General features: G+C 65.3%; 6 protein-coding genes across 6 annotated transcripts in view; 3 read left to right on the top strand and 3 right to left on the bottom strand.

Moving 5' to 3' along the window:
* F751_2391 (DEAD-box ATP-dependent RNA helicase 39) overlaps positions 1-1,297 on the top strand; it is a gene marked incomplete at both ends in the record, with an annotated part of 3,346 nt that extends 2,049 nt beyond the window's left edge. Inside the window, 3 exons of the mRNA XM_011399260.1 lie at positions 1-634; positions 774-880; positions 1,163-1,297. The exon at positions 1-634 is cut by the window's left edge and continues 1,028 nt beyond it. Of these exons, the coding sequence (XP_011397562.1) occupies positions 1-634; positions 774-880; positions 1,163-1,297 (876 nt within the window). The remainder of the gene's footprint in view (positions 635-773; positions 881-1,162) is intronic.
* A 287-nt stretch (positions 1,298-1,584) lies between these two features.
* On the bottom strand, positions 1,585-2,897 carry F751_2390 (50S ribosomal protein L22; the record flags this gene model as incomplete). The annotated part of the gene is made up of 5 exons (XM_011399259.1): positions 1,585-1,719; positions 1,845-1,942; positions 2,196-2,298; positions 2,559-2,834; positions 2,880-2,897. 5 exons carry the CDS (start codon positions 2,895-2,897, stop codon positions 1,585-1,587), a joined length of 630 nt encoding a protein of 209 aa, XP_011397561.1.
* A 678-nt stretch (positions 2,898-3,575) lies between these two features.
* F751_2389 (Uncharacterized protein) lies at positions 3,576-5,855 on the top strand (the record flags this gene model as incomplete). The annotated part of the gene is made up of 8 exons (XM_011399258.1): positions 3,576-3,709; positions 3,923-3,980; positions 4,100-4,330; positions 4,469-4,648; positions 4,888-5,054; positions 5,274-5,355; positions 5,497-5,601; positions 5,751-5,855. 8 exons carry the CDS (start codon positions 3,576-3,578, stop codon positions 5,853-5,855), a joined length of 1,062 nt encoding a protein of 353 aa, XP_011397560.1.
* A 620-nt stretch (positions 5,856-6,475) lies between these two features.
* On the bottom strand, positions 6,476-9,741 carry F751_2388 (hypothetical protein; the record flags this gene model as incomplete). The annotated part of the gene is made up of 6 exons (XM_011399257.1): positions 6,476-6,902; positions 7,092-7,243; positions 7,531-7,833; positions 8,142-8,439; positions 8,752-9,338; positions 9,556-9,741. The coding sequence occupies 6 exons, from the start codon at positions 9,739-9,741 to the stop codon at positions 6,476-6,478; spliced, it is 1,953 nt and encodes a 650-aa protein (XP_011397559.1).
* A 641-nt stretch (positions 9,742-10,382) lies between these two features.
* F751_2387 (hypothetical protein) lies at positions 10,383-19,380 on the top strand (the record flags this gene model as incomplete). Its single annotated transcript, XM_011399256.1, has 21 exons — positions 10,383-10,490; positions 10,655-10,843; positions 11,080-11,226; positions 11,611-11,738; positions 11,912-12,069; positions 12,408-12,592; positions 12,767-13,030; positions 13,241-13,439; positions 13,638-13,732; positions 14,655-14,718; positions 14,835-14,981; positions 15,171-15,269; positions 15,394-15,557; positions 15,955-16,041; positions 16,247-16,593; positions 16,782-16,939; positions 17,331-17,655; positions 17,794-18,166; positions 18,482-18,491; positions 18,641-18,928; positions 19,109-19,380. 21 exons carry the CDS (start codon positions 10,383-10,385, stop codon positions 19,378-19,380), a joined length of 3,807 nt encoding a protein of 1,268 aa, XP_011397558.1.
* Positions 19,381-19,684: 304 nt separating this feature from the next.
* On the bottom strand, positions 19,685-22,660 carry F751_2386 (Coiled-coil domain-containing protein 111-like protein; the record flags this gene model as incomplete). Its single annotated transcript, XM_011399255.1, has 8 exons — positions 19,685-19,766; positions 19,915-20,041; positions 20,278-20,412; positions 21,085-21,206; positions 21,350-21,592; positions 21,821-21,945; positions 22,107-22,203; positions 22,335-22,660. The coding sequence occupies 8 exons, from the start codon at positions 22,658-22,660 to the stop codon at positions 19,685-19,687; spliced, it is 1,257 nt and encodes a 418-aa protein (XP_011397557.1).
* Positions 22,661-22,692: the final 32 nt, after the last annotated feature.

The raw sequence follows: 22,692 nt of genomic DNA, 5'->3' as shown, positions 1-22,692 counted from the left end.
CGCGTGCTGGGGGCGGTGCGTGGCAAGCCCCGCCCCGCGCGCTGCGTGCTGGTGTCGGCCACGGTCACGCGCGGCGTGCGCACGCTGATGGAGGCTGAGTTCCCGGGCATGCTGACGGTGCAGGGTGAGGGCCTGCACCGCGGCGTGGCGGGCGCGCGCCATGCCTTCCAGGCGCTGGAGCCGGGGACGGACAAGATGGCGGCGCTGGCGGCGCTGGTGGCGCGCGAGGCGGCGCGCGGGCGCCGGGTCATGGTCTTCGCCAACACGCTGGCCTCCTGCCGCGCCGCGGAGCACGCGCTGGCGGCCGCCGGGCTGGACACCGCCTGCTACCATGGCGACATGCCCGCCGCGGCGCGCGGCGAGAGCCTGCGCCGCTTCGGCGGCGCGCGCACCGGGGCCGGGGTCTCACCCGGCGCGGGGGCCGGCGGGGACGCGCGCGGCGAGGGCGGCGCAGGCGCGGGCGAGCGGGAGGAGGACGGAGCGCCCGCCCCGCCCGTCCTGGTCTGCACCGACCTGGCGGCCAGGGGCCTGGACATCCCGGGACGTGTGGACCATGTGATCAACTTCGACTTCCCCCTCAACCCCGTCGACTACCTCCACCGGACGGGACGAACCGCCCGGGCGGGGTCCACAGGTGTTTTGAGGGGGACAAAGCTGTTGAGTATGGGTTCTGGCGCCAGCCATGCGCGGTCTGATTCTTGGGCACCACAGCCGACGCCGGCGACGCCGGCACCCTCCACTCCATCCAACCCCCTCCTCCCAATGGACTTCAGGGCGCATCACGTCGCTGATCGCCAAGGGCGACCGCGTGCTGGCGGCGCGGATCGAGGAGGCGCTGCAGCGCGGCCTGCCCCTGGACGGCCTGTCGGCCGACCGGCGCGTGCTGCCTGACCACGCCCGGCCCAAGCCTGAGACGCTGGCCCGGCGGGCCAAGGAGCGGCTGGTGGCAAAGCACGAGCGGCGCGGGCGGCGGGGCGGGGCGCGCGACGAGGTGCGGGGCGGCTGGAAGGTGCGGGGCGGGGAGCCGCGCGCTGGGGAGCCGCGCGCCGGGGAGCCGCGCGCAGGACCCCGGGCGGGGTCTAGCGAGGAAGGGGCCGGGCCCAAGAGGTACGGCGGGGGCGGGGCCCGGCGCCCCGGGCAAATGGAAGGCCCCCACGGGCAGGGAGCCCTTTGCCACAGCGCGCGGCCCGAGCCAGCAGCCGAAGCGGGGCAGCGGGGCGAGGGCGAGGCCAGGGAAGACGACTGGCGGAGGCAGCAGGCACGCCAGCACGAAACGATGAAGCAGGAGAACGGGTGACGGAGATTGCGCTGCAGTACGAGCAGCCTGCAGACACGCATCGGCATGTCCCCCACCCTTTGCAACCCCGTTTCTCTCAGTGTCGTAAACAGCATTCTGACACGCACATCAAGAGCTTCGCGACACCATCCAAAGAGCATGGAGCCCATCAGTGCCATCATAATCAGAATGTCAGGGTGTGTGCCACCTTGATGGTCCGTGTATTACACCACAGGCTGGGACAGTGGGAACGGCCTGCACATCCTGATTTTGTCAAGCGCTCAAGGGCCCCCGAAGGGGGGCTGTGCTCATGCACCGATCTCCACCAGCGTCTTGCCGCCCGCCGGCGTCGTCCGCCGCGCATGCCGCCTCGCCGCTCGCTCGGCGGCCATGGGGATGACGCGCGTGCGCACCTCCATCTCCGGGTCTTCCCGCATCATGATCTGCAAGGCCGGTGTCACGTTCAGGTGAGCAAGGAGGCTCGACCTTTCCTCGTGGAGCTGGCCCTCTGGGAAGATTGCCCAGTGCTCAGGTTGACTTCCCACAAGGCCGCACTTCCCATCCTCACCGTGAGGTGGGAGCGGTACTTGTGCAGAACTCCGGACCGCCCGCGCGCATGCATGGAGTTGCGCTTCAGGTACTGGCCCTTCCCGACCCACATCTCGTCTTTGGAGCGACGAGGGGGTTGGACGGGGGGAAGAGATGGGTGATGACCCTTGAACAACTGTGGTTTGTGCCCTCCAGCGCACATCAGCAGTGTGGTGCTGAGGAGTGCCCCCCTGGACTCCTCCAGATTGACTGCTGCCAAGGGCTGCACTCACAACATGATGCGGCACAGCTACACTCCCTGCAGGCTGGCAGGTGCCATAACCTTCACCTGCTTTCGCTCCCCAAAACATGGATCCAATGACCAGCTCACCTATAAGAAGCTTCTGTGGGTCCACGCCATTCTGGTCAATGGCCTTCTTCCGGCACTCGACGATGGCCTCCTCGCAGAGCTTGGCCGCCTTCTTCACCGACATCTGAGGGCGGGGAGGCATGCGCAGCACGGCAGTGAGAAGTGGAATGTCTTGGGGAGAGGTCAGGGCAGCCTCCTAGTGAACAGTCCAGTGGTCAGGGCTGCCCCGCAGTGTGCATTACATTGCCTGACCTTGGAGGCCCTGTGCATCCCTTTGAGCCCAAAGCATCTCCCCCCCTTCACCAGCTGGGCGCTGCACGCACAGCCCTCGCACCCTCCACGCATGCACCAGGCATGGGGCTCTGTCACCCAGGCAGCCCGCACCTGGCACTGAATGATGGCGTCGTGGATGCTCTGGCCGCGCAGCACCTTGACCATGTCGTTGAGCTTGTGGGGGGAGATGTGCAGGTTCTCGCTGAAGCCCTTGGTGTACAGGTTCTCCCCGAAGACACCCTTCTCCTGGAACTTGAAGCGCGGGTCCTTCTTCTTCTTCTTGTACTGCTGCGAGCCTTGTGGCGTGGTCTCCGGCTCTGGGATCGCCACCTGATCCAGAGGATTCAGCGTGGGCGCGGCAGTCGCATAGCAGGCGCGCCACCGTGGCTGTAGGGTGGGGAGGAAGGGTGGGTGCTGGTGTGACCAATGCACAAGCTGGCCTGGGCACATAGAAATGCTATAAATGCATGGAATATATCAAACATCAGTGGCATGTAACCCCTCTCGGGGATGGTTCGATGCCTTCCTACCTGAGTTGCAACACACAGCGGGGAAGGGGAGGCGCTCCAACTAGGCACTGCAGCGACGATTGGCTCGCCCCGGCGTAACGCACACCCGGCCAGGCCAGTGGTCAGCCGACGGAGATAGGCACCGCAACCTGACATTATGTATTTGCGTGCCCACCTCCTGCGCCGATCGCCGATTGCCTTTTACACACAGGCTGGAGGGAGTTGCCGGCCCGCTCAGAGGTATGCAGCGTCGGCAACGGGCTTGTATTAGAAGCCGATTTGATAGGAATCAACTTTCGCTTGATACTTTAATTGTCACGCTCCTATTCCGCACGACGAGCGTGTCACCAAATGCTCCTCTGTGTCCGGCAGGTCTCTCCGTCGTTTCTTCAGGAGGGGCAGGGGGTTAAACTGGAGGAGGAGCTACTGTTCACGGCTACCTTTACAGATCGGCGACAGCGTGTTGAGCTCGTCAAGCAACTTATATATCCCAAAATCGACATACATAGGATTCCAGAGTTTCGACGAGACACAAGAAGACCTCGACTCTCAAACGTTGACTTCGGTTTGCTCCCCAGCCCTTCGTACAAGTATACCCATGCCGTCGTCTCAAGGGCTCATGCCCTGCGACACCAAGGAACCAAGCTCATGCCCTCCTACACTTCCACTCCGGCTGCTGACGCTGCATGACTTGCCCCATGGGGATGGCGTCAGCGCCAGGAGCCTGCAGAGCCTCTTCCGAGAACAGCAGGAGTGAGTGGCAACGCCCCTGCCGCGACGGGCATTCTGCATGGGAATACTATCTTCAGGAGAACCTGGCCTGGCGCCACCTGGGTGATGGCTGGAGTGCCCTACGCGCAGGCTGCGTGTGCGCACGCGCTCGCTGCGCAGCCCCGCCGCTGCGTTTGAATCAGTACCCACCGGCTGGACCCCCGACGTTGAGCACCAGGTCCCCCCCTCCTGCAGGTACCTCAACTACTTCTTCACCAACCTCGACTATGAGCAGATGGAAAGTTTCGTCAAGGTAATCTGTCGTTGCCTCCGGTGCGATGTTGGGCGCTGACGCCTGCTTGCCTGGGAATGTCCTGCGGCGACTCCAAGGATTCACCAGTTCGCTCACCTCTGCCATTCTCCGCGGCACAGGCCTGCCTGGCCTGCACCGGGACCATCGTGTGCACTGGGGTGGGGAAGAGCGGCTTCATCGCGCAGAAGATATGCCAGACCCTGGTGTCCACCGGCACCAAGGCGCTGTACCTGTCCCCCACCGACGCCTTACATGGCGACATCGGCATCCTCACCGCCCACGACCTGCTGGTCTGCTTCTCCAAGAGCGGCGGCACGGACGAGCTGCTGCGCCTCATCCCGTATGCCAAGGTGAGAGGACATGCGCCACGACTGGCTTGCAGTGCACGCGCCGGTGGAAGGGTGTGTGCTCCAAGCTTCAGTCGAGTTGCAGGGCTGGCGAATCCTCCCATACAGCCTCGCTCACCCTACTCCCCCCTCCTCAAACAGGCAAAAGGGGCCAAGATTGTCTCTGTGGCGTCCATCTCCGGCTGCAAGATGGAGACAGTGTGCGACCTGTCCATTAACCTCCCCCTCAAGCGCGAGCTGTGCCCCTTCGACCTGGCCCCCGTCACCTCCACTGTCATCCAAATGCTGTTTGGCGACACGGTGGCCATTGCGCTGATGCAGGTGGGACAGGAAATGGTTGGGAAGGAAGGGCAGCGCTGGGGCCATGTTTGGCGTATAGTAGGGACCCGGTAGGGTGATACAAAGTCGATAGCCGTGTCAGGCGACCAGCGGGATGCGAGACCGCTACCTGTGCTACACCCAATCCTTGCGGTCGAGAATGCCCCAACTGGCGGCGCACCTTACCCTCTAAGCCACCCTTGCTGTCCGCCCACAAGTATCTCACACTCCGCTCCACACAGGCCAAGCACCTCACGCGGGACGAGTATGCAATGAACCATCCGGCGGGCCGCATCGGGCGCCGCCTCATCCTCCGCGTGTCGGACGTCATGCTCTCCAATGGCGACATCCCCATCGTCTCCGCCGACACTGTGGTGGCGGACGCGCTGTCTGAGCTTTCCAGCAAGGGGTAAGTTGGGATTGGAGGGGAGTAGTGGGTGTTACGTGGTTGGAGTATGGTGTGTAGCGGCGGTTGGAGGGGACATGATGAGTATGACCCCCTCCTTGCTGCCAGTTGCCAGGCAGACCCAGGTTGAGTTCTCAGAACAGTGTTTGGTGGCGTATTAGCCAATCAAATGGGCTGAGGCATGCCCTGCGATGATCCCAACCCACACCACCATCCGTGTAGGTGTGGCTGCGTGCTGATCGCCGGCGCCGACCTGAAGCTGCAGGGTGTTTTCACGGATGGAGACTTGCGACGTGCCCTCCAGGTGGGTTGGATGATGGGAGGGATCCGCATTTGGCAGGTGTGATCTGGTTACCTTTTCCAGATGAGGCCGGCATGGAGGGCAGTGCTGCAGAGCACGCGAGCGGCTGCCGACCCCTATCCAAACCCCCCATTCTGCACGCAGACCATGGGCTACTCGGGCAACCTCATGGGCACGCGGGTGGGCGACATCATGACCACCTCGCCCCGCACCGTGCTCCTCTCCCAGAAGGCCGCCCAGGCCATGGATGTGAGTGTGCTTGGACGAGGATATGGGAGGGAGGGGGGGGGCGGGTAATGAAGCATCCAGCGCCTGCGCAATGTTTTGATGACGGGTTGTCTGGCCTTCACCTGACACTACAATCCCTTTGTCGACCGATCCATGCCTCAATACCATAGGACATGGAGACCAGCCCCAAAGTGGCGGTGCTCCCCGTGCTGGATGACCAGGGCCGGGTGTCAGGACTGGTCACCCTGCACGGCCTCATCAGCGCCGGGCTGTAGAAGCTTCTTCGGAGGACCCCGTCAAGTGGAGGGCTTCATGCATTCTTTCACGCAGAATGGCCGGCAAAGCATCGCCAGGAGCGTCACGCCCTTCCCATACCTTTGTAGGGGCCGCGTCCCCAATCATCTGGTGCAGCACCCTCTCGCCATCACTCTGCGAGCGTGATGCTGTCGAGCTCCCTCTTGAGGCCGTCATGTTGGGAGGTATCCCTGGTGAGCCCACGCCCCCATCCCCCCATGCGTGCACCCTGCCGGGCACCGTCCGATGGTATTGCACTACACCTTCTATGGCCCGCACACGTTGGCCCCTCTATCGTACATGCTTGCCTTTGGCACCCTCCTGATAGCCTCTTCAGCTGCCCCTCCCATGCCAAGAATCTCCGGCCATTGGCCAGTCTTTGCACCCCTGGTGCCAACGTCCTCCAGCGCTTGCCCCGATGCTGTGCGCATGCATGCGCCTGACTCCTTGCCGCCACTGAACTCCCTTCATTCCTGCACCTCACGCCTGCCCATGCCCCGCCGCGTAGTACGCCTTGGAATGCCCATTCAAACACACATGCCGGTGATAGACATGGGGAAGGGGGCTGGTGCGCAATGCCACACTCCCTCCACGCCCATTCTCAGGCACCCTCGTCGCTGCTCCCAGAGTCGATGTCCGGCAGGGAGCCGTCGTCACTGTCGCTGGCAGGCTCCAGGGGGAGGGTCTTGGGAGCAGACAGCCCGCGCGGCGCGGGCTCTGCTGCTCGCTGCGGCGCCGAGGCCGCCGGACCAGTCGTTCCCGCCGTGGCTGGGCGCTTGGCGGCCACCTCCTCCGCCGCGCCACTCTCCTCGGGCGGCCCTCGCTTCTCGGCCTCACGCACCTCCCGGGCAGCGACGGTCACCGCAAAGTCCCCCGGCCCTCCCAGGACCTGCTGCGCCTGCCGCGCCAGCGCGTGTGCCCCCGCTGCAGGGCCCTCGAGCCCCTGGCCGTCTCCGAACTCGCTGCTGCCGTCGGGGTGCGCCAGCTCCATCGGCGCACCTCCCGAACCGCCCTCGGTCGCCCCCGCTCTGTCCGCCGTGGAGTTCGGCCTCGCCTCGCCCTCGGGCGACACCAGCGGCGACCAGAAGGAGGGGCGGGGGAGGGCGACGGCCTGCGGCCCGCCCTGCGAGCCGTACTGCCCCCGGCCCGCGCCCGGCGCCAGCCCGGCGCCCGCGCCCGTCGGCGCCGCGCGTGGGTGCAGGAGGGCCTGGAAGGACAGCAGGGCGTCCCGGGCCAGGGCCCTCAGCCCCGGGTCCTGCCCGCCAGCGGCCAGGCAGCGGCGCAGCGCGTCCAGCGCCGCGGGGAGGAAGGGGGGGCGGTGCAGGCGGGGGCTCAGCACGCTGGCGCGCAGCGCGCGCAGCGTGGCGCCCTCCAGCCGCACGGCGTGGGGAAAGGGCGCGCCGCGCGCGCGCGCCGCCTCCCGCGCGTCCATGCTCAGCGTCGCCAGGTGGATGCACAGCGCGTCGGCCTGGGGAGCGGGGAGGGGGGGAAGCAAGGCGGGGGCTGGACTGAGCGGAGGGTTTTGGTGCGATCCAGTTGACCCGTCCAGAATGCCACCACCGCGATGCAAGCCCGCCGCCGGCCGCGCAGATTTCTGCATGACCCCCTCACACCTCACGCCCAGGCACACCCACATCGCCTCCACCAGCTACACACCCGGTCCCGCTGGTCCGACGCCAGGGCATGCCCGCAGCCGGCGAGCAGCGAGCCCAGCGCGTCCAGCGCCGCCGCGCACAGGTCCACCCGCTGGTGCAGCGAGCGCGACCCGGCGGCGTCAGCCACGGTTGCGGGCGCCGCGCGGGTTGCAGTCGCGCCGCCCGTCACCGGCCCGGCATGCCCGGCGGCGCCATACGCATCGGCTGCCACGGCCGCCAACAGGCTGGGGCCGAAGTCGGCGGCCAGCGCGACCCCGCCCACGCTGGCCAAGGCCCGGGCCGCGCCGTAGAAAGCCTCGCGCACCTGCGGTGGATGGTGGGCAAAGGGGCCCGAGCGGTCGTACGTCATCGGCCTGCGCATGCTGGCGGCCGGCGGCGTTGGCCGTCCCGGTCCGACGCAGGAGCACACTCATGTCTGACGCTCCTCCCCGCCACAACCAAACGCCCCCGGCTCCCAGCCCCACACATTCAACCCACCTCGGGCGCCTGCAGCACGAGCGGGCGGTCCTCGCCGGCATCCGACCCGCGCCGCGCGTAGGACCCCAGAGCGTCGCCCACGGACAGTGTGAGAGGCACGGCGGCCGGCCCCGCGGCGCCCAGCATGTGCCGAACCAAGCCCAGCGCGCCGGCGTGCATGGGCGCCAGGCCGCGGCACAGCGCGGCGGCCTTGGTCAGCGGGACGCCCGGGCGGCTGATCAGGAGCGCGTCGTCCAGCGCCAGCGTGCGGCGGGCCAGAGCCAGCAGCGCGCGCAGCGGCAGCGGCACGGCCACGGGAAAGGAGGAACGCAGGAGGAAGCCGGCGGTGACGAGCAGACGCACGAACACGTCGCACGCCGCGCCAAAGGCGGGCAGGGACAGCACGCCGCCGGGGAGGCCGGGCAGCGTGGCGGCCGAGGGGTCGCACAGCGACCTGTAGGGATTGGGGTGTGTGTGAGTGAGTGTGAGTGAGTGTGAGTGTGAGTGAGTGTGTGTGTGTGTGAGTGAGTGTGTGTGTGTGTGTGTGAGTGTATGGAGCAGCAAGGCGCAGGGGTGGTGGGGCGAGAAACGGCGAGTTCAGAACAGTAGGCAATGCGGCGATAGCCGATGTTAGCTGACACGCAAATACACAGAGAGCACCAAGCGGCACTCGCTGCATGGCGAGGTTCCGGCCCGCATGATAGTCCATCAGGAACCACATGTTGGTGCAACCAGCCCCTCCACAGCCGCCTACCACTCTCCACACCTGGCTTCCTTGACGGCAGCCTCTGCCTCCAGCCCAGCATACAGGACGCCCAGGAGGTCGTGCGCAGAGGCCAGCAGGGTCTGCATGGCCGCGGCCCAGTCCGCCGCGGCGCCGGGGGAGGCCGGGAGCAGGGCCCAGCAGCGCGCCACCGCCAGCCAGACGGGGCGGGGGAGCGCGGCATCGGTCAGGGCCGCGCCCAGGGCGGCGCGCAGGTCGCCGGCCTGCTGGCGCAGCGACTGCGGCAGCGCGCGCTGGACGGCGGCCAGCGCGCGCAGCGCGCAGAGCGTGGCCGGGTGGCCGCCATTCTCGGCCAGGCAGCGTGCCGCCAGCGGGGCCAGGCGCGAGAGCAGCGGCGCGGCGGCGCGAGCCAGGCCCAGGGTGGAGTCCTGGGACCGCTCCACGCGCGCTGCAATGGTGGCCGCCAAGCGCCAGGCGGGTGCGACGTCTTCGTCCCAGGGCGCGGCGCGGATGGCCGCGTGGGCCGCCGCCACCCAGTCCGCCAGGCCTGCGGAGAAGGCGGGGGCGCCGCACTCGGCGGCGAGCAGGGCCGCGGCGCGGAAGTGGGCCGCCCTCGAGCCGGTTCCCTTCTGCGGTGGTGATATAAGGGGACGGAAATAGAAAGAGAAGACTGGTGGGCATGGACAGTGCAACCCCTGGGAGTGGAGCCACTCTGAGGCACAGGATGGGGCAGCCAGCACCTGGGAGATGCATCCCTGTGCTCTACCCAGCGAGGTTTCTCCCAGCACTCCACATCACTCCACAGATGCATACTCACCACCATTGAATAAACCTCTGAGCCCTCACCGTTTTAGATGCTGGAGTACCGACTCCCTTGCCGACACGCTGCGCAAACTTGTCCACCGCACCTGCAGACACCCTGGACAGCCCCGGGGCCAAGAGATTCAGTTGTTTGCATGCTGTCTCGAGTGCGAGGGAGTCTGTGGTGGAAGCCTGCACGGCCTGCTGGAACACCTCGTCCAGCAGGCTCATGGTGACGAGGACCCGCTGGGTGAATCGCGGGCAGCGTCGCTACCTTTGCAAGGTGGCAAGCATAGTGAGTACTGAAACTAGCATTCAAAGGTACACTGTCCCATCTGCCCATCCTCTTGCACATTCATATGCATGGCAAAATCGCGCGCGCGAAGCCGCAGGCCGACCCAATTCCTTCGTTTGTCAATTCTGGTGGGCACCATTATCACACGGAGCCGTCTGTGCCGAGGAAGGCGCATCTGTACAACACGCCCGATAGTAAGAGACTCGAATGGTATCGGGATGCTCGGACCAGTATGATGATCCCATAGTTTGTACCGAGACAGCGGGCTGCGATGGCGTCCCTAGACGACCTGGTGACGACAGCCGTGGAGGTTGTCGCCTTCTGTGGACCCTCAGGTAGGTGATACATGGTCCAAACTAGCGCTTGAGTGAACTATCAAGCGTATGTGCTGCAATGTCCAGGTCTTTGGCAGAAAAGGAGGGCAGGGTTGTCGAGGCGTGCCCTTCCCATCCTTCCCACAGGCTGTCGCCTGGCGGAACTGTGGGGGGCACTGCAGGCGCATTACGGGCGTTCGCACCCCGGCTTGGATTTCCTGACCCCGGGACTCCAAGAAGCGTTGCTGGGCAGGTTGCATGAGATGGGGCCCGAGATCCGCTTCCTCCGCGACTCGAACCCCGGTGGCGACTCGGAGGTCACCCCCCCGACAGCGGGGGAGGGCTCCTACATCGACGGGGTGGTGTTGAAGGTGAGGGGCGCGTGGTGGACTGGAGGGCAGGTGGCCCCGCAACGTCTGGGAGGGAGTCCGACAGGCAGGGAGCCCCCTGCACCTGGCCTGGCAGCCTCTGAGCCTGAGCGCTTTGCCCTCCCCCACCCCAACGCTCGCCTGCCTAACCGCCTCCCCCTGCCCAGGCCTCGGACGACCTCCAGGACGCAGCAATGGGTCTGTATGACTCGCGGCTGAACGCGCGCTTTGCTCTGAGCAGCATCCAGATGCAGACGCTGCGACTCGTAGGGGCGGCGGGGACCCAGGGTGCGCTCCAGAGCGAGCTGGCGGCGACGGTGGGCTCAGAGAACCGCAACTTCTTCTATGTCATACGGGTGCGACTGTGTGCTGGGATGGATGGATCTAAAGGGGGTGCTGGGGCTGGTGGGGCAGAATGTGGTGTGGGGATGAGAAAGGAAGTGTGCTGGAATTAAGGGATTGTCTGGGCACTGCAAACCCAGGTTCCTCTCTTGTTGGGAGGCAGATTATTGCCTGGAGCCGATACCTGCCGCGGGGCTACCTGATCGCCTCACCTCATCTCAGATCTGACCTTGGGACACGCCTTATGCAGAATCTGGAGCAGCGAGGGCTCGTCACAAAGCGACCGGCGGTGGTGGCGACGCCCCGCACCAACAATTACTTCAGCAACCACATCCAGACCAATGTGGTCCATCTCCAGCGCTTTGCACCCGACCTGGGAAGGGACACTCGCTTGTTGGTGAGTTTGGGGGTTTGAAAGGTCCGGCAACTGCGTCCCTGTGGAGAGTCTCACCATGGCAGGCCTCCTGAACTCTACTCCCCCAGGATGCACAGTATCAGCAAAGCCAGGTGGAGCCGCCAGCTGGCCAAGCAGGTGCTGGCAGGGAGGCCAACCCTACCACTCCGGCCTCCACCCTTGGGGCAGTCGACGACGGGGCCTACTTCTCTGCCATTTCCACCAAGCTTGCAGAGCTGCCTGACAGCACTGCTGTCGAGAGCGAACTCAAGGTGAGCGGGGCTGCTGGGGGGTTGGGGAGTGGAAACAACAGCCTGAGGGTTTATATTTTGATCCTTCATCTCCAGTGACTTCCTGAAGTCCTGCTGCAATCATGTGACCTCCCAGGTGGCGCTTGGATTTGTGGGAACGAGAGGCCACAGGCTGTGGCGCCGCCTCAAGGGTGCGCTCGTCAAAAAGGGGTGCCTGGAGGAGTTTATCGGCCAGTCCGGCTCTAAACCTGTCAAGTGCATCAGGTAAGTTGGCACTGGGGAGGAGGAAGGGGACAGGGCTGGATGGGATCCTGTGCCTTGTGATGAGTTTTCGGCACCAGAATGGGCCTTACATCGCATGTGCAGGCAGAGCCCTGCTGCTTCCCTCTGATGAAGGGTCAGCCATCAGGCCTCGCCTCCCCTCGATCCTGCTACAGGCTACTCCAGGCTTGGACGCCGCATAGCGATGATGAGGCTGGCTCGGACGAGGAGCTGTCACTGCAGATGCAGCCTGGCGGCGGCCAGTGGCTGACGGGGCGCCAGGTGGCAGAGATCACTTTAGACAGGCAACTCCTGCAACACATCCTGGAAGCTGGTGCGCAACAGGGATTACGAGTATGGCCTCTTTTGCAGTAGGCTGAGGGCTTGCTGGGTGAGTTCAAGGAGCTGCTCTTGCAAGTTCCAACCTGGCGATGGGTTGCCTGAGGTTGCGATGTGGCGGCAGGTCGCGGGCTATATCTCGGTGATGCCTTGCATCAGAAGAGCATTGCCGAGGTTTTGGAGTAGTATGGAGGCTCTCCGTCTTGAGAGTTCAGATGAGGCTGTGCTGGGAATGCCCCCCAAAACATTCACGCCTCCCTTGGTGACTTCATGTGCTTCTAGATTTCATTGCACACATGCCCCACCACCCTGCGCACCCAACCCACCCATCAGGTCCCGAGGGCGCCACGGTGTCGGAGCTTCACGAAGCGCTGGCCCTGAACTCCAAGCGCAATTCCCACCGCCTGCGGGAGTTAGAGCGCCGCTTCGACCTGAAACCCACCACCTCCAACCAGGGCCGCATGCTGGTGGGCAAGTACCGTGCCACGCCCGCCATGCTGGCGGAGTACAGCGGTACAGTGGGCTCGGAGGCGGGGGCAGCGGCGCACACCACGACGGAGGAGTTCCAAGCCGCAACGCCTGGCGCGGCAATCGCCCTGACTGCGACGGACTTGCCTGACCCACTGGGTATGCCTGACGCGCCGGGCGCCGCAGCGCCGCCCGGCGCCCAAGTGACCCCCACTGCCCTCCAGGAGGAGGAGCCCGGGCCCGCGCCGCCTGGGGTGCAGGAGGCAGCTCCGCCCGGCACACGCAAGGCCTGCGGCGAGCTGCACCACCTGCGCATGGACTGGATCGTGGAGGAAGTGGGCCGCGCGGGGTTCATGCTGTCGGCCGAGATCGCGCGCTTCCTGACCCGCCGCGAGGCCGAGGTGACCGGGGTCCCCAGGGACGCGCCCCCTGACCGCAAGACGTGCACGCGCGTGGTGGACCGCGCGGTGGCGGCCGGCAAGCTGGCGGTGGGTAGGGAAGCGCGGAGTGTGGGGTGTGACAGAGGCTGGGGCCCAGCGTGGGCGGTGGTGCTGTGGGACGTCGGAAAGGACGTCGCTTGCCTCGGCGCTGCACAACAGCCACAGGGCTGGGATGGGTCCAACCCCATGCACATGCTTCACCGAGGACATCCATGCACGGCCATGCACATCCCCCCTCCACCCTCCCTCCCCGCCCAGGTGCTGTCGGTGAACATCCCCTCCAAGCATGGCTGCCTCCAGAATCGAGCGCAGCTGGTCCTGGCCCCGCCAGAAACCGTGCCAGACGAGGCATTTGTCACGCGCGTGTTCAGGCACTGCAAGGCCTACTCCCACCACGCCCACTCCAGGGGCGCACCCAACTCGGTCGCCAGCCTGGCGGCCAAGGCCATGGACATGGGTGCGTGGATGGGATGGAGGCTCTGGGTGCCGGGGAATGGAGAGATGGGGCACACCGCAGCAGTGGGGGGTTGCCTCCTGCGCTGCAGGTCTACGAGAGCTGCTGTCGCGGGCAAGTCACCCGTTATGCATGGTAGGGCCACAGGAACTGTGCCCTGCCCCGGCACGCCACACTCCGCTCCCAACAACCGTACCTTAGGCACCCCCTTGCCCCAAGTGGAGAGCAAGGGACTGCTTGGCCTGTCCAGGGAGGGCCGGCGTCACCCAGGCTTGGACCTGGCTGCGGGCAGCGAGGTGGACTGGGTCCCACAGGATGGAAGGGCCTGGTTCCAGACCTGCAGGTTCTGGATGTCTGCTTTGCATGCGTTGTGTGGCCTTGCGAGGCTCGCGCGTCTGATGCCGTACGCGCCGAGATGGGCAGGCTTTGCGCTTGACATGACGTGCTAAAGCTCCCCCAGTCCGGCTCCAACCCCAGCCGCTCCCCATGTGCACCGCACGCAGGTGCTGAACCGGGCGGAGGCGCTGCGACAGCAGATAGCCAACGGCTTCCAGATTGGGAAGATGGTGCGGGCGCGGACCCTGCACGTCGCCATCCTTGGCCTTGTTCTGCGGGGAGATGAGTGCGCCGCCGGCGGGCCTGGCGCAGGCCTGGCGGCGCGAGAGACCAGTCTTCTCAGCTTTGAGCCAGGTGACGGTCGCGCCTTGACGCAGCTGGCAAGCCACCAGTCGCTCTACATCGTGACGGCTCGGCCGGAGGCGCTGGCGCCTGCCCGCCAGGAGGCCTTCACCCTCGACCCCAGCGCCGAGGAGCACAAGTGGGTTTGTGAGGGTAGGAGGCATTGGCCGGCAGCATGGTGTGGCCCAGTGCGCAAGTTTTGACAGCAGTTGGTATGCAGCAGGGCATGTGGCGGCATTTGCACTTGGGCGTGCGATGAAACACCTGCTGACACCCATCCCCAGGTACGTCCTGAGCTCTGTGACAGTGTGGGAGCACATGTCAGTCCAGACCTTTCTTCAGGTAGGCTAGGGTTCTAGTCGCATGCTTGCTGTGGTGACATTTGCATGCACCAAGACCCTTGCGAGGATGGGTTGTTGCGGGAGGGGTCAGCATGCAGAGGGTGGTCCTGCGGCGCTGAGGCCTGCCGGCCTGAATTCATGGCCCACGCATGACCCTCTGCCTCATCGCTCCCCTGCGCGCCAAACGCTGCACCCGCAGATCATCGGCAGCCAGGCCGAACAGGATGGGCTGGTGAGCCTGGCTGCCTCGGGAAGAACGCTGGGTAAGTGGCCATGTGATGCACTCTGCAGGGACAACCTTGAATACAAATCTGCTGAGCCTGGCCGAGGCAGGAATGCATGATGTCCACTATCCCTCCCAAAATCCTCGGCAGCTCAGCTTGCTCCTTCACCTCCCACCCTGCAGCCAGTCTGACGCGGGAGGAGAGCTCCTGGCTGTGGGAATCTCCCGAGGCGCACACGCGGTGCCACATTGCGCTGAGTCAGCTGCTGGACCTCCTGTGCCGCATGGGGCTCCTGAGCTCAGGTCGGCAGCGGCATGAGAAACCAGAGGTCGTGCATTGCTGAGGTGGTTGTGTGCAGGGCTGTCGCCATGATTTTGCCAGGTGTGTGCCACCTGGCAGTGTGCGCGTTCCGGCACTGCCAGAGATGCACATTCACGCCAACCATGAGGTCCCTCGAACCTTCCCGCCCTGCGCACCCACCTCCCCTGCAGCCGTGCCCCTGAGCAGCAAGAGTCAGTCTGCTGCGACAGCGGGTGCTTCCGCCGAGAACCTGTACTATATCAACACCAGCGCTTGTCTGGAGCGCTTGGGTGAGGAGGCGGTCAGTAGTGTGCGATGTGGGCAAGGTTCTCATGTACATTTGGCGAGGCGAAGAGTGCGGTGGGGGCTCACAGCAGTGAAGACACTCTCAAACATAAACTCCTGCCACCGCAGAGGACAGAGCCCTCGAGACATTCTCGCTGGAGACACCGACGGGGGCTGATGCATACTGGTCTGCACTGGAGGACGCCGCTCTGGAGACGGGGGCCGGCAGGCGGGGTCACCCCAGCATGACTTCCCGCCTGGCCTCATGCTTCCCCTTTGACCGTGCACCTGAGGTGAGCTGCTCGAGCGGTGTGGGACGGATGGCAGGGTTGACTTGTTGGCTCGATTTTTGAACAGCAAGCCTGGCACCTGCTCCAAGTATCGGGTGGCATCAGGTGGGCCTGGCTCACGGGGGGGCCCCCACAATACCCCCTCCATCCCACAGGGACTCACGGACAAAGCATGGCTGAGGAGGAGGGCACTGTCTGCACAGCAGCAGAGCGCCCTCCTGGTGAGCTGGGGGAACGCTGTGCATGGCACCCTGGGCATGGCGGCAGGGTATGGGCGGGGAGCAGACAGCATGCTCGGGCCGGCTACATGGCCGTGCCTCCTGTGCCGCTCTCACACATGCCTTGTCTACCTTCTATCGCAATGTCAGTCACGCCTGTATCTTTGCATGTCCGTCTGCAGGCGGCTGTGGGGGAGGAGGGGCTCGCCCACCTCAGCATTGGGCGCTGCAGGGAGCTGGCGGCGGACCTGGACCTGCACGTGGACGCGGTGAGTGGGAGGTCGTGGTGCCTTGGGCCCTGTGCATGAGGCTCAGCAGGGCATGCAGGGGAAAGTATGGGGTGCTTGAGAGTCTTGCATTCGGTTACTGGGCTCCTTTGCCCAGCTTGGCATCGGCAGGTCGCCAGAACATCCCCCAGAATTGCCTTCCGGACCAAATGTGTCTCCTTCAACCATCCTGTGCCTTCCTCCCCAGGTCATGGCATTCGTGCGGAACCGCAAGGCCCGGCTGCGCGCGGAGAGGCTGCAGGGGCTGGAGGGCTGGGGCCTGGGACCCAGGGTCTCTGCAGCTCACGGCTCTCGCCCCGCCGGCCTGCCCCTGGCTCCCCAGGCAGCACAGCGGGGGCGAACGGACCGCACCTCCTCCAGCTCCGGATCTGGGAGCGCCTCCGAGTCTGACTCCGACTCAGACGTGGCATCGGGCGGGGAGGAGGCCGTGGGTGCGCTGCGCCTCCCGCCCAGCGCGCTGTTCTTCGAGGCCCCACGCCGCAAGCAACGCTGGCACCAGGCGGAGGACCGCCAGCTTCTGCGTGGCTGGGCAGGGTGAGGCTCATCGGTGGGGTCTGTATGACTTTGTTGGTTGCTTTGCGAGGGGCGCTGCGAATGCGCCGACCTGGTCCACACCCGCTTGCCCAATGAAGCTGGCACCAGACATGAGGAGGGGAAACATCCCATGCCCATTCCTGTGTTCACCTTGCCCACCATCCAGCAACCTTTACCTCTCTCCACAGCTTTGTGGCGGCACACGGGCCAGAGAAGATCCTGTTCTGGAGGTCCGTGCCAGATCGCCCGCCTGGCCTGCGCACAGCCTCCCTCAGGCACCGGCTGAAGGTGCTGCAGCAGCACCCCGACACAGCGCAGGCCATGGCCAGGATCAAGGAGCTTGCAGGTGGGATAGCGGGGGACGAGCTGAGACAAGAATGGGTTGAGGAGAAATCAGGAAGGGAGGGCATTCCCATTCCCGTGCGGCATTGGACGTGCCATATTGACGAGAAGGGAGCCAACATGGCCACCATGAGGTTGGCCTGCACTGGCTTTGCTGTATCTGTGCAAGCTTCTGATCATGCCAAGGACCCTCTATATGTGAGGCATCCCATCTGTGGCCTTCAATCCCACTCATCTCAAATGCGATGCAGGAGCAATCTATTCGCGGCGACTCGGTGAGCTCAAGGAAGAACCTGATTCAGAGTCTGTGATCCCGCCCACCTCCGCCGTACCTGTCCAGGACGTCATGCGAGCTCCAGATGATCTGGCAACGGGAGATCCTGGCATGGCTGCAGGCCCCGATTCATCTGCAGAGCGACAGCCGGACAGCAGCCTGGCTACCGCAGATGATAGGCATGCGTCCCTGGTCACCCCCAGCGATGACCGAGAAGGAGAGCAGGGCAGCGACGCGCCAGGCGCCAAGCGCCAGCTCCCCAGCGGCTCCCTGCCCTCCTCGGCCAGTGCCAAGCGACCTCGCCGCTCGGCAGACGCCCTGGAGCCCGAGATTGCCGCCCTGATCGAGGCCGTGGCGGCCGCCGCACCTGGGCAGTACAAGCATGCCTCAGCCCTGCCCCCGGCCTGGAAGAAGGCCATTGCCGCACACCGCCAGTCCCTCGAGCGGTGGCGGGAGGGCGAGGACGGAGGGAGGAGGGGCCTGGCCGGCTCTGGCCCGGCAGGGTCCTTGGGAGGCGGGCGGGCGGGGGAGGAGGAGGAGGAGGAGGACGAGGAGGAGGAGGAGGGCGGGAAGCCGACTGGCAGCCCGCTCCCGGGCGGCTTCCAGGCGCTGGCTCGGATTGTGCTGGGACCCTCACAGGGCGAGGACGACGCGGAGGTGGCGGGGGAGGCGGGTGGGAGTGCAGAAGCGGTCGGATCGCTCCTCCCTGGGTCGAGGCCCGCCCCGTCAGCAGCCGACGCAGCAGCCATCGCGCTGGGCGTGCTGTGCGAGCTCGACCCGGCATGCTCTGCGGCGCCCCCGCCCGCCCTGGACGTGGTGTCGCTGCTCGGGCGGCGGCTGGGCAGGTCTCAGATCCGAGCCGGGGTGCGCCTGCTGGTGCGGGCCGGGGCCGTGAACCCGGTGGGGTCGGCCAGCAACCCGCTGCGCATCAGCCCACGCCTGAAGTCGTTGATAGGGGTGTGTCTGGGGGGGTCCTGGGGTGGCGATCACTCTGGGCCTGGAGCTATTGTGGGGCTGGGGGGCCTTGTGAGGGGAGTGCTGACCACGGGCAGAGGGAGTATGACATGGCACTGCATGCTCGGACCGGGCTCCGCATGCATGTCCATCATGTTCCTGCGCATCAGCGCTCACGTGGTGTCCCTCCTACTACTCACCCGCTGGCCCCATCTCTCCCTCCAGATGCCGCCGGTCTTCTTGTCGTCAACAGACTCACTGCAGCGCTCCAACGCCTCACAATCCTCCCCTGCATCCGTCCTCCTCGCCATCTCCCAGGCAGCGGAAGGTATGGCGCTCGGGTGTTGGATCCAACCCCATGCGCAAGCCGGCCGAGGGACCGCGACCTGGGCTGCCTCCGGGACCCCTGTCCCACGCAATGAGCATGCACTCTCTCGCTCACCAGAAGCCTCCATTCGCACTCTCACCTCGCTCCAGGGCTGGCCGCCGTGCGGCCGCTCCGGGTGCAGCTACACCCCAACGTCCCGGCGGGCACAGACCCGGAAGCCGCGCAGCAGCTGGGACACCTAGACGCTGACATCAGTGTGGTCGTGGAGCCGAGGCAGGAGGCGCCGGCAACCCTCGCGCCGGCAGTGGAGGAAGCCACTTCACCAAGAGTAGCGTGCATGACCGCCGCCCCCTGGCTGACGCACGACGGGCGCCTGAACGCGACCCTCTGGAAGGCCCTGGCCGCCAGAGCAGTCGAGGCTGTGGCAGCCAGACCTGGTGAGGCATGGGGGAGACGGTATCCGGCATGCTCGTGCGCGGCAGCCAGGAGCCTGTGCTGGAAACGTGCAGACCCCATTCTCTGAGATCGGCGCTTACCTGGCTCATGTGCAGCTTCCCGTGCCTGTTGCAATTGGTTGCACTTGTGCCATCCCAGCAACCTGCCACCCTCCTCCCCAGGCATTCCGTACCGAGAACTGGTGAGCAAGTTCCTCATCGTTGGCGAGCCCTCTGCGGAGGCGCTGATAGACGCCCTCTGCTTCCATGGCGTCCTGGCACTCGAGGGGGCAAAAGGTGTGACGTCGCCCACCTCTGTCCTGGGGTCGTGTTTTTCTGCACACGTCAAGGAGCACGGTGCCGACGTCCCGGGAGAGGCAGAGAGATATGTCGTGCTGCCCAAGGGGTGGTTGGGGAGACTGAATGCCGCGAGGCCATCGCTAATGACTGCTTAGCTCTTGCGGCACATGTTGTGTTGTTGCTCTCCGTACTGCCCAACTTGCACCAGTGCGGCAGGCACTGGTGGGGTGCAATGAATTGTTATACATGCCACTTATCGCCAGACTGCTGTCGAACCTGGCAGTACTTTTGTATGTAAATGATCACAAGGTTTATTGCACAGACAAGGTCCCAATGCCTGCCATGCTCGCCCCTTGGGGAAAGTTTGGCCATTCATACTCCAGAGGCCGACAGAGTATACGAGGCATGCAAGGCGGCATCTTAATTCACTCCCTGCCTCCCAGTAGAGCAGGAGATGCGTTACGCCTCTGACACTCTTGCACCGCGAGGTTCGCCTCCATTGGAGCAGCACAGCCCTGGCGGCAGGGGCATCCAGGCAGACCTGCAGGGGGTGGTCAGAAGTTGGTGTGGGTGTCTGACGGATCTGATAATTTGAGAGGATTCCACACTCCTTCAAGGCACTCGCTGACGCGCCTGGCCTGCATCCCCAGCTCCATTGGCAGACAGATTGCAATCGACCCTCAATACACCTGTAGCCCGAGCAGTCGGGGTCGTAGCACTTTTGGGCAAAGTGCCCCGAAACAAAGTTGACGACGTAGAAGGCATGGTTGCTGGTGTGGCAGCGACCAATGTTCTCGCAGTAGTGGCATCCAGGGCCTGCGGCGTGGAGTTAAGAGCGACGTTGGGGTACTGATTGCTATGCTGCACCAGTCATTCTCGCACCAGGGATGTCCCCAAGGTCTTAAAAGCACCTGCGCATTGCACACACAAACAGATGAGCAGCACCCAGCGCAGCACACATGGATGAGCGAGCGGCCAGCTCCTCCCTTCTGGCACCTTGACTGCAACCCCTGATTAGCACGCAAACTACCCCTCACCCCGATGCCACGCACCCGCGAGCCCATAGGCGACATGGCCCTGTTGGCCGCAGAATGCCAGGGTCCTCACCCTCGTCGTCAGCTGGCCAGCCCTGGCCGTGGCCATCCTTTCCATAAAGGGTATTGCCTCCTTGGCCAGCACCTTGAGCTCTGCAGCAGGGGCAAAGGGGCCATGGTTTGGCGCCGATGCATTGAATAACAGCTGTGAATAGGCTGCAAGGCAGAGATGGAATCTGACCCAGCGACGGTCCCTTGCAGCGCCAAAGATGGACACCCAAGGGTCCATGGCAGGCACCTGGGGCCATCGTTGGGGGCCTGCGTCGCGCTCATCCAAAGTGTACACCGGCAGCCAGTGTGCAGCGCTCCCACCCCTCCACTCATCGGCCCACAAAACACCGCCATCTCCCCCCTCCCCCCTTTGGCCCAGTCTCTGCCTGCCTTCGACAAAAGCGGCAGGCAGCGAGTCGTCCCGGCCCTCCTGCTTCCAGCAAACGCGCGGGGGGGCGCCAGGGACAGAAAGCACCTGCCCCGTGCGGCTCACAGCCCTCCCAGGTCCCCCGCTGGCGTCATGCAGGGCGCAGGGGTCTGAGACCTGGCGCAGAGGGGTGCAGAAGGAGGGACATCATGCGTCGCATGCAGCGTGAGGCACAGTGGATGCCTGGGGAGGGGGGGGGTATTGCCCCTGTGCCTGGCCTGCTATGCGCGCCCCCCACCTGGCAGACCCCTGGCGAGGCAGGTGACCTACCATACAGCCACCGAGGGCCGCTCCATGTGCCAGTCCCCAGAGTACTCCTCCCACCTGGAGCAGGGAAACCGGGCCACGTACATGCCCCACCAGGGCCTGCATGAAAGCCGTCTCCGGCGGGACCCCTTGGCCGTGCAGGGTCTGCAGTACGGCGGTCTTCCCGCCCTTGCACGACCCCGCCATGCGGAAGTGGCGGTTCCTACGTGGGCGGGGCATGCGGGCGTGGGTGTGGCCTTGCTGTTCTGAAGCCTCCAGGCAGTGATGCATGGGCCAAACAGTGAGCGGCGTCCGACACATCCCCTCAGACCCACAACATGCCGCCGCCCGCCTCGCCTGGTGTACACCGCGGTGTCGACGAAGGGGGAGCGCACCGGCTGCCCGGTGCGGGCGTCCAGGCCCTGGACCACCGTCAGCTCCGTCCCGCTCGCCAGCAGCACGCTGCGCACGAAACGGCCCGCCGCGGCGTTGTCCTGGAAGGCGTGCCCGGGCAGCTTGACCACGAGATGGCTGGAGAACTTGGTGGCGGAGGTGGAGTCCAGCAGGACCACATGCTGGCGGGCATCCATGCGCAGCTGGAACTTGTTCCTGGTTATTGAGATAGGATATGGGGGGTGGGGCCCAAGGTGCGTGCAGCCATCGAGAGTAGCTATATGGAACAGAGTATGGGTCGGGGATCAGGTACATGGAGGCGTCCAAGAGAGGAGGCACCAGAACCAGGAAACCGGTCCCCAGGGTCCAGCCTGCCCGACCCTGCGACTGACGCCGAGGGCCTGAGCCAGCATCACAATGCACACCCCCGAGCCTGGCCCTCACCAGAGGCACTTTTGCACGAGCACCAGTAATCGCTGCGTGAGGGCCTGGCCATCCACGCCGGGGTTGAGCTCAATGGGGAACTCCAGGTCGAAGTAGAGGTGGCAGGGGTGCCCCTCGCGAATCACCTGCAGCAAGGGGGGGGAGAGCGGGGGTTTCACGCAGCTGGGAGAGGCTGATTGAGTGAGGCCAGGCACCAGCAGCGATCTGTCCTCTCCCCCACCATCCTCACGCTGCTCGCCCAGATCCTGTGCAGCAACCCTCCCTCCCCAGTCCTGGGTGCGCGCACCTCATACCAGTGCCGCTGGAGCGCGGGCGTCTGGTGATACTGCTGCCACACGGCGGGGTAGGAAGCCGCCGCGAAGGAGCGGTAGAACGCGCCCCCCCTGAATCACGGCAAGCGGTGCGGACTCATTGTCGACGGGCAGACAGACAAGAGGTGCGCTTGTGAAGCGGGTGGCTTGCGAGCACCCTGATTCCTTGGAACCCCACTCCTCTTACCACCAGCACCACCCACCTGCCGCTGCGCTCCACGCAGAAGACGTGCACGGCAGGCTGCCTCAACGGCACTGGTGCTACAGCTTCGGGCTCAGGCTCACCGTCGGCCCCTGGACGGGCATCGGCCTTTGCAGGGGGCGACTCGCCGCTCGACTGAGACTGGCCAGCCTCGCATGCCTGAGAAGCAGCGCCCTCCGCCGCAGTCTTCAGGGTGCGCAGCGCCTCCCGGAATCTCTGGTGCGAGCCGGCGGCATCCGGGCCCCAGGCGGCGGCCGGAACGCGCGGCACGGGGCTCTTCCTTGGCACGTTCTCCTTCAGGCTCGCCAGGGCGGCCCGGACCGGCATCAGCGCGGGTTTCGGGGCTGCATCGGGGACAG

This window comes from Auxenochlorella protothecoides, assembly GCF_000733215.1.
Source record: "Auxenochlorella protothecoides strain 0710 unplaced genomic scaffold scaffold22, whole genome shotgun sequence".
Taxonomy (NCBI): domain Eukaryota; kingdom Viridiplantae; phylum Chlorophyta; class Trebouxiophyceae; order Chlorellales; family Chlorellaceae; genus Auxenochlorella; species Auxenochlorella protothecoides.
Note: the sequence above shows the minus strand (reverse complement) of the source record. Positions and strands in the feature narration are given on the sequence as shown.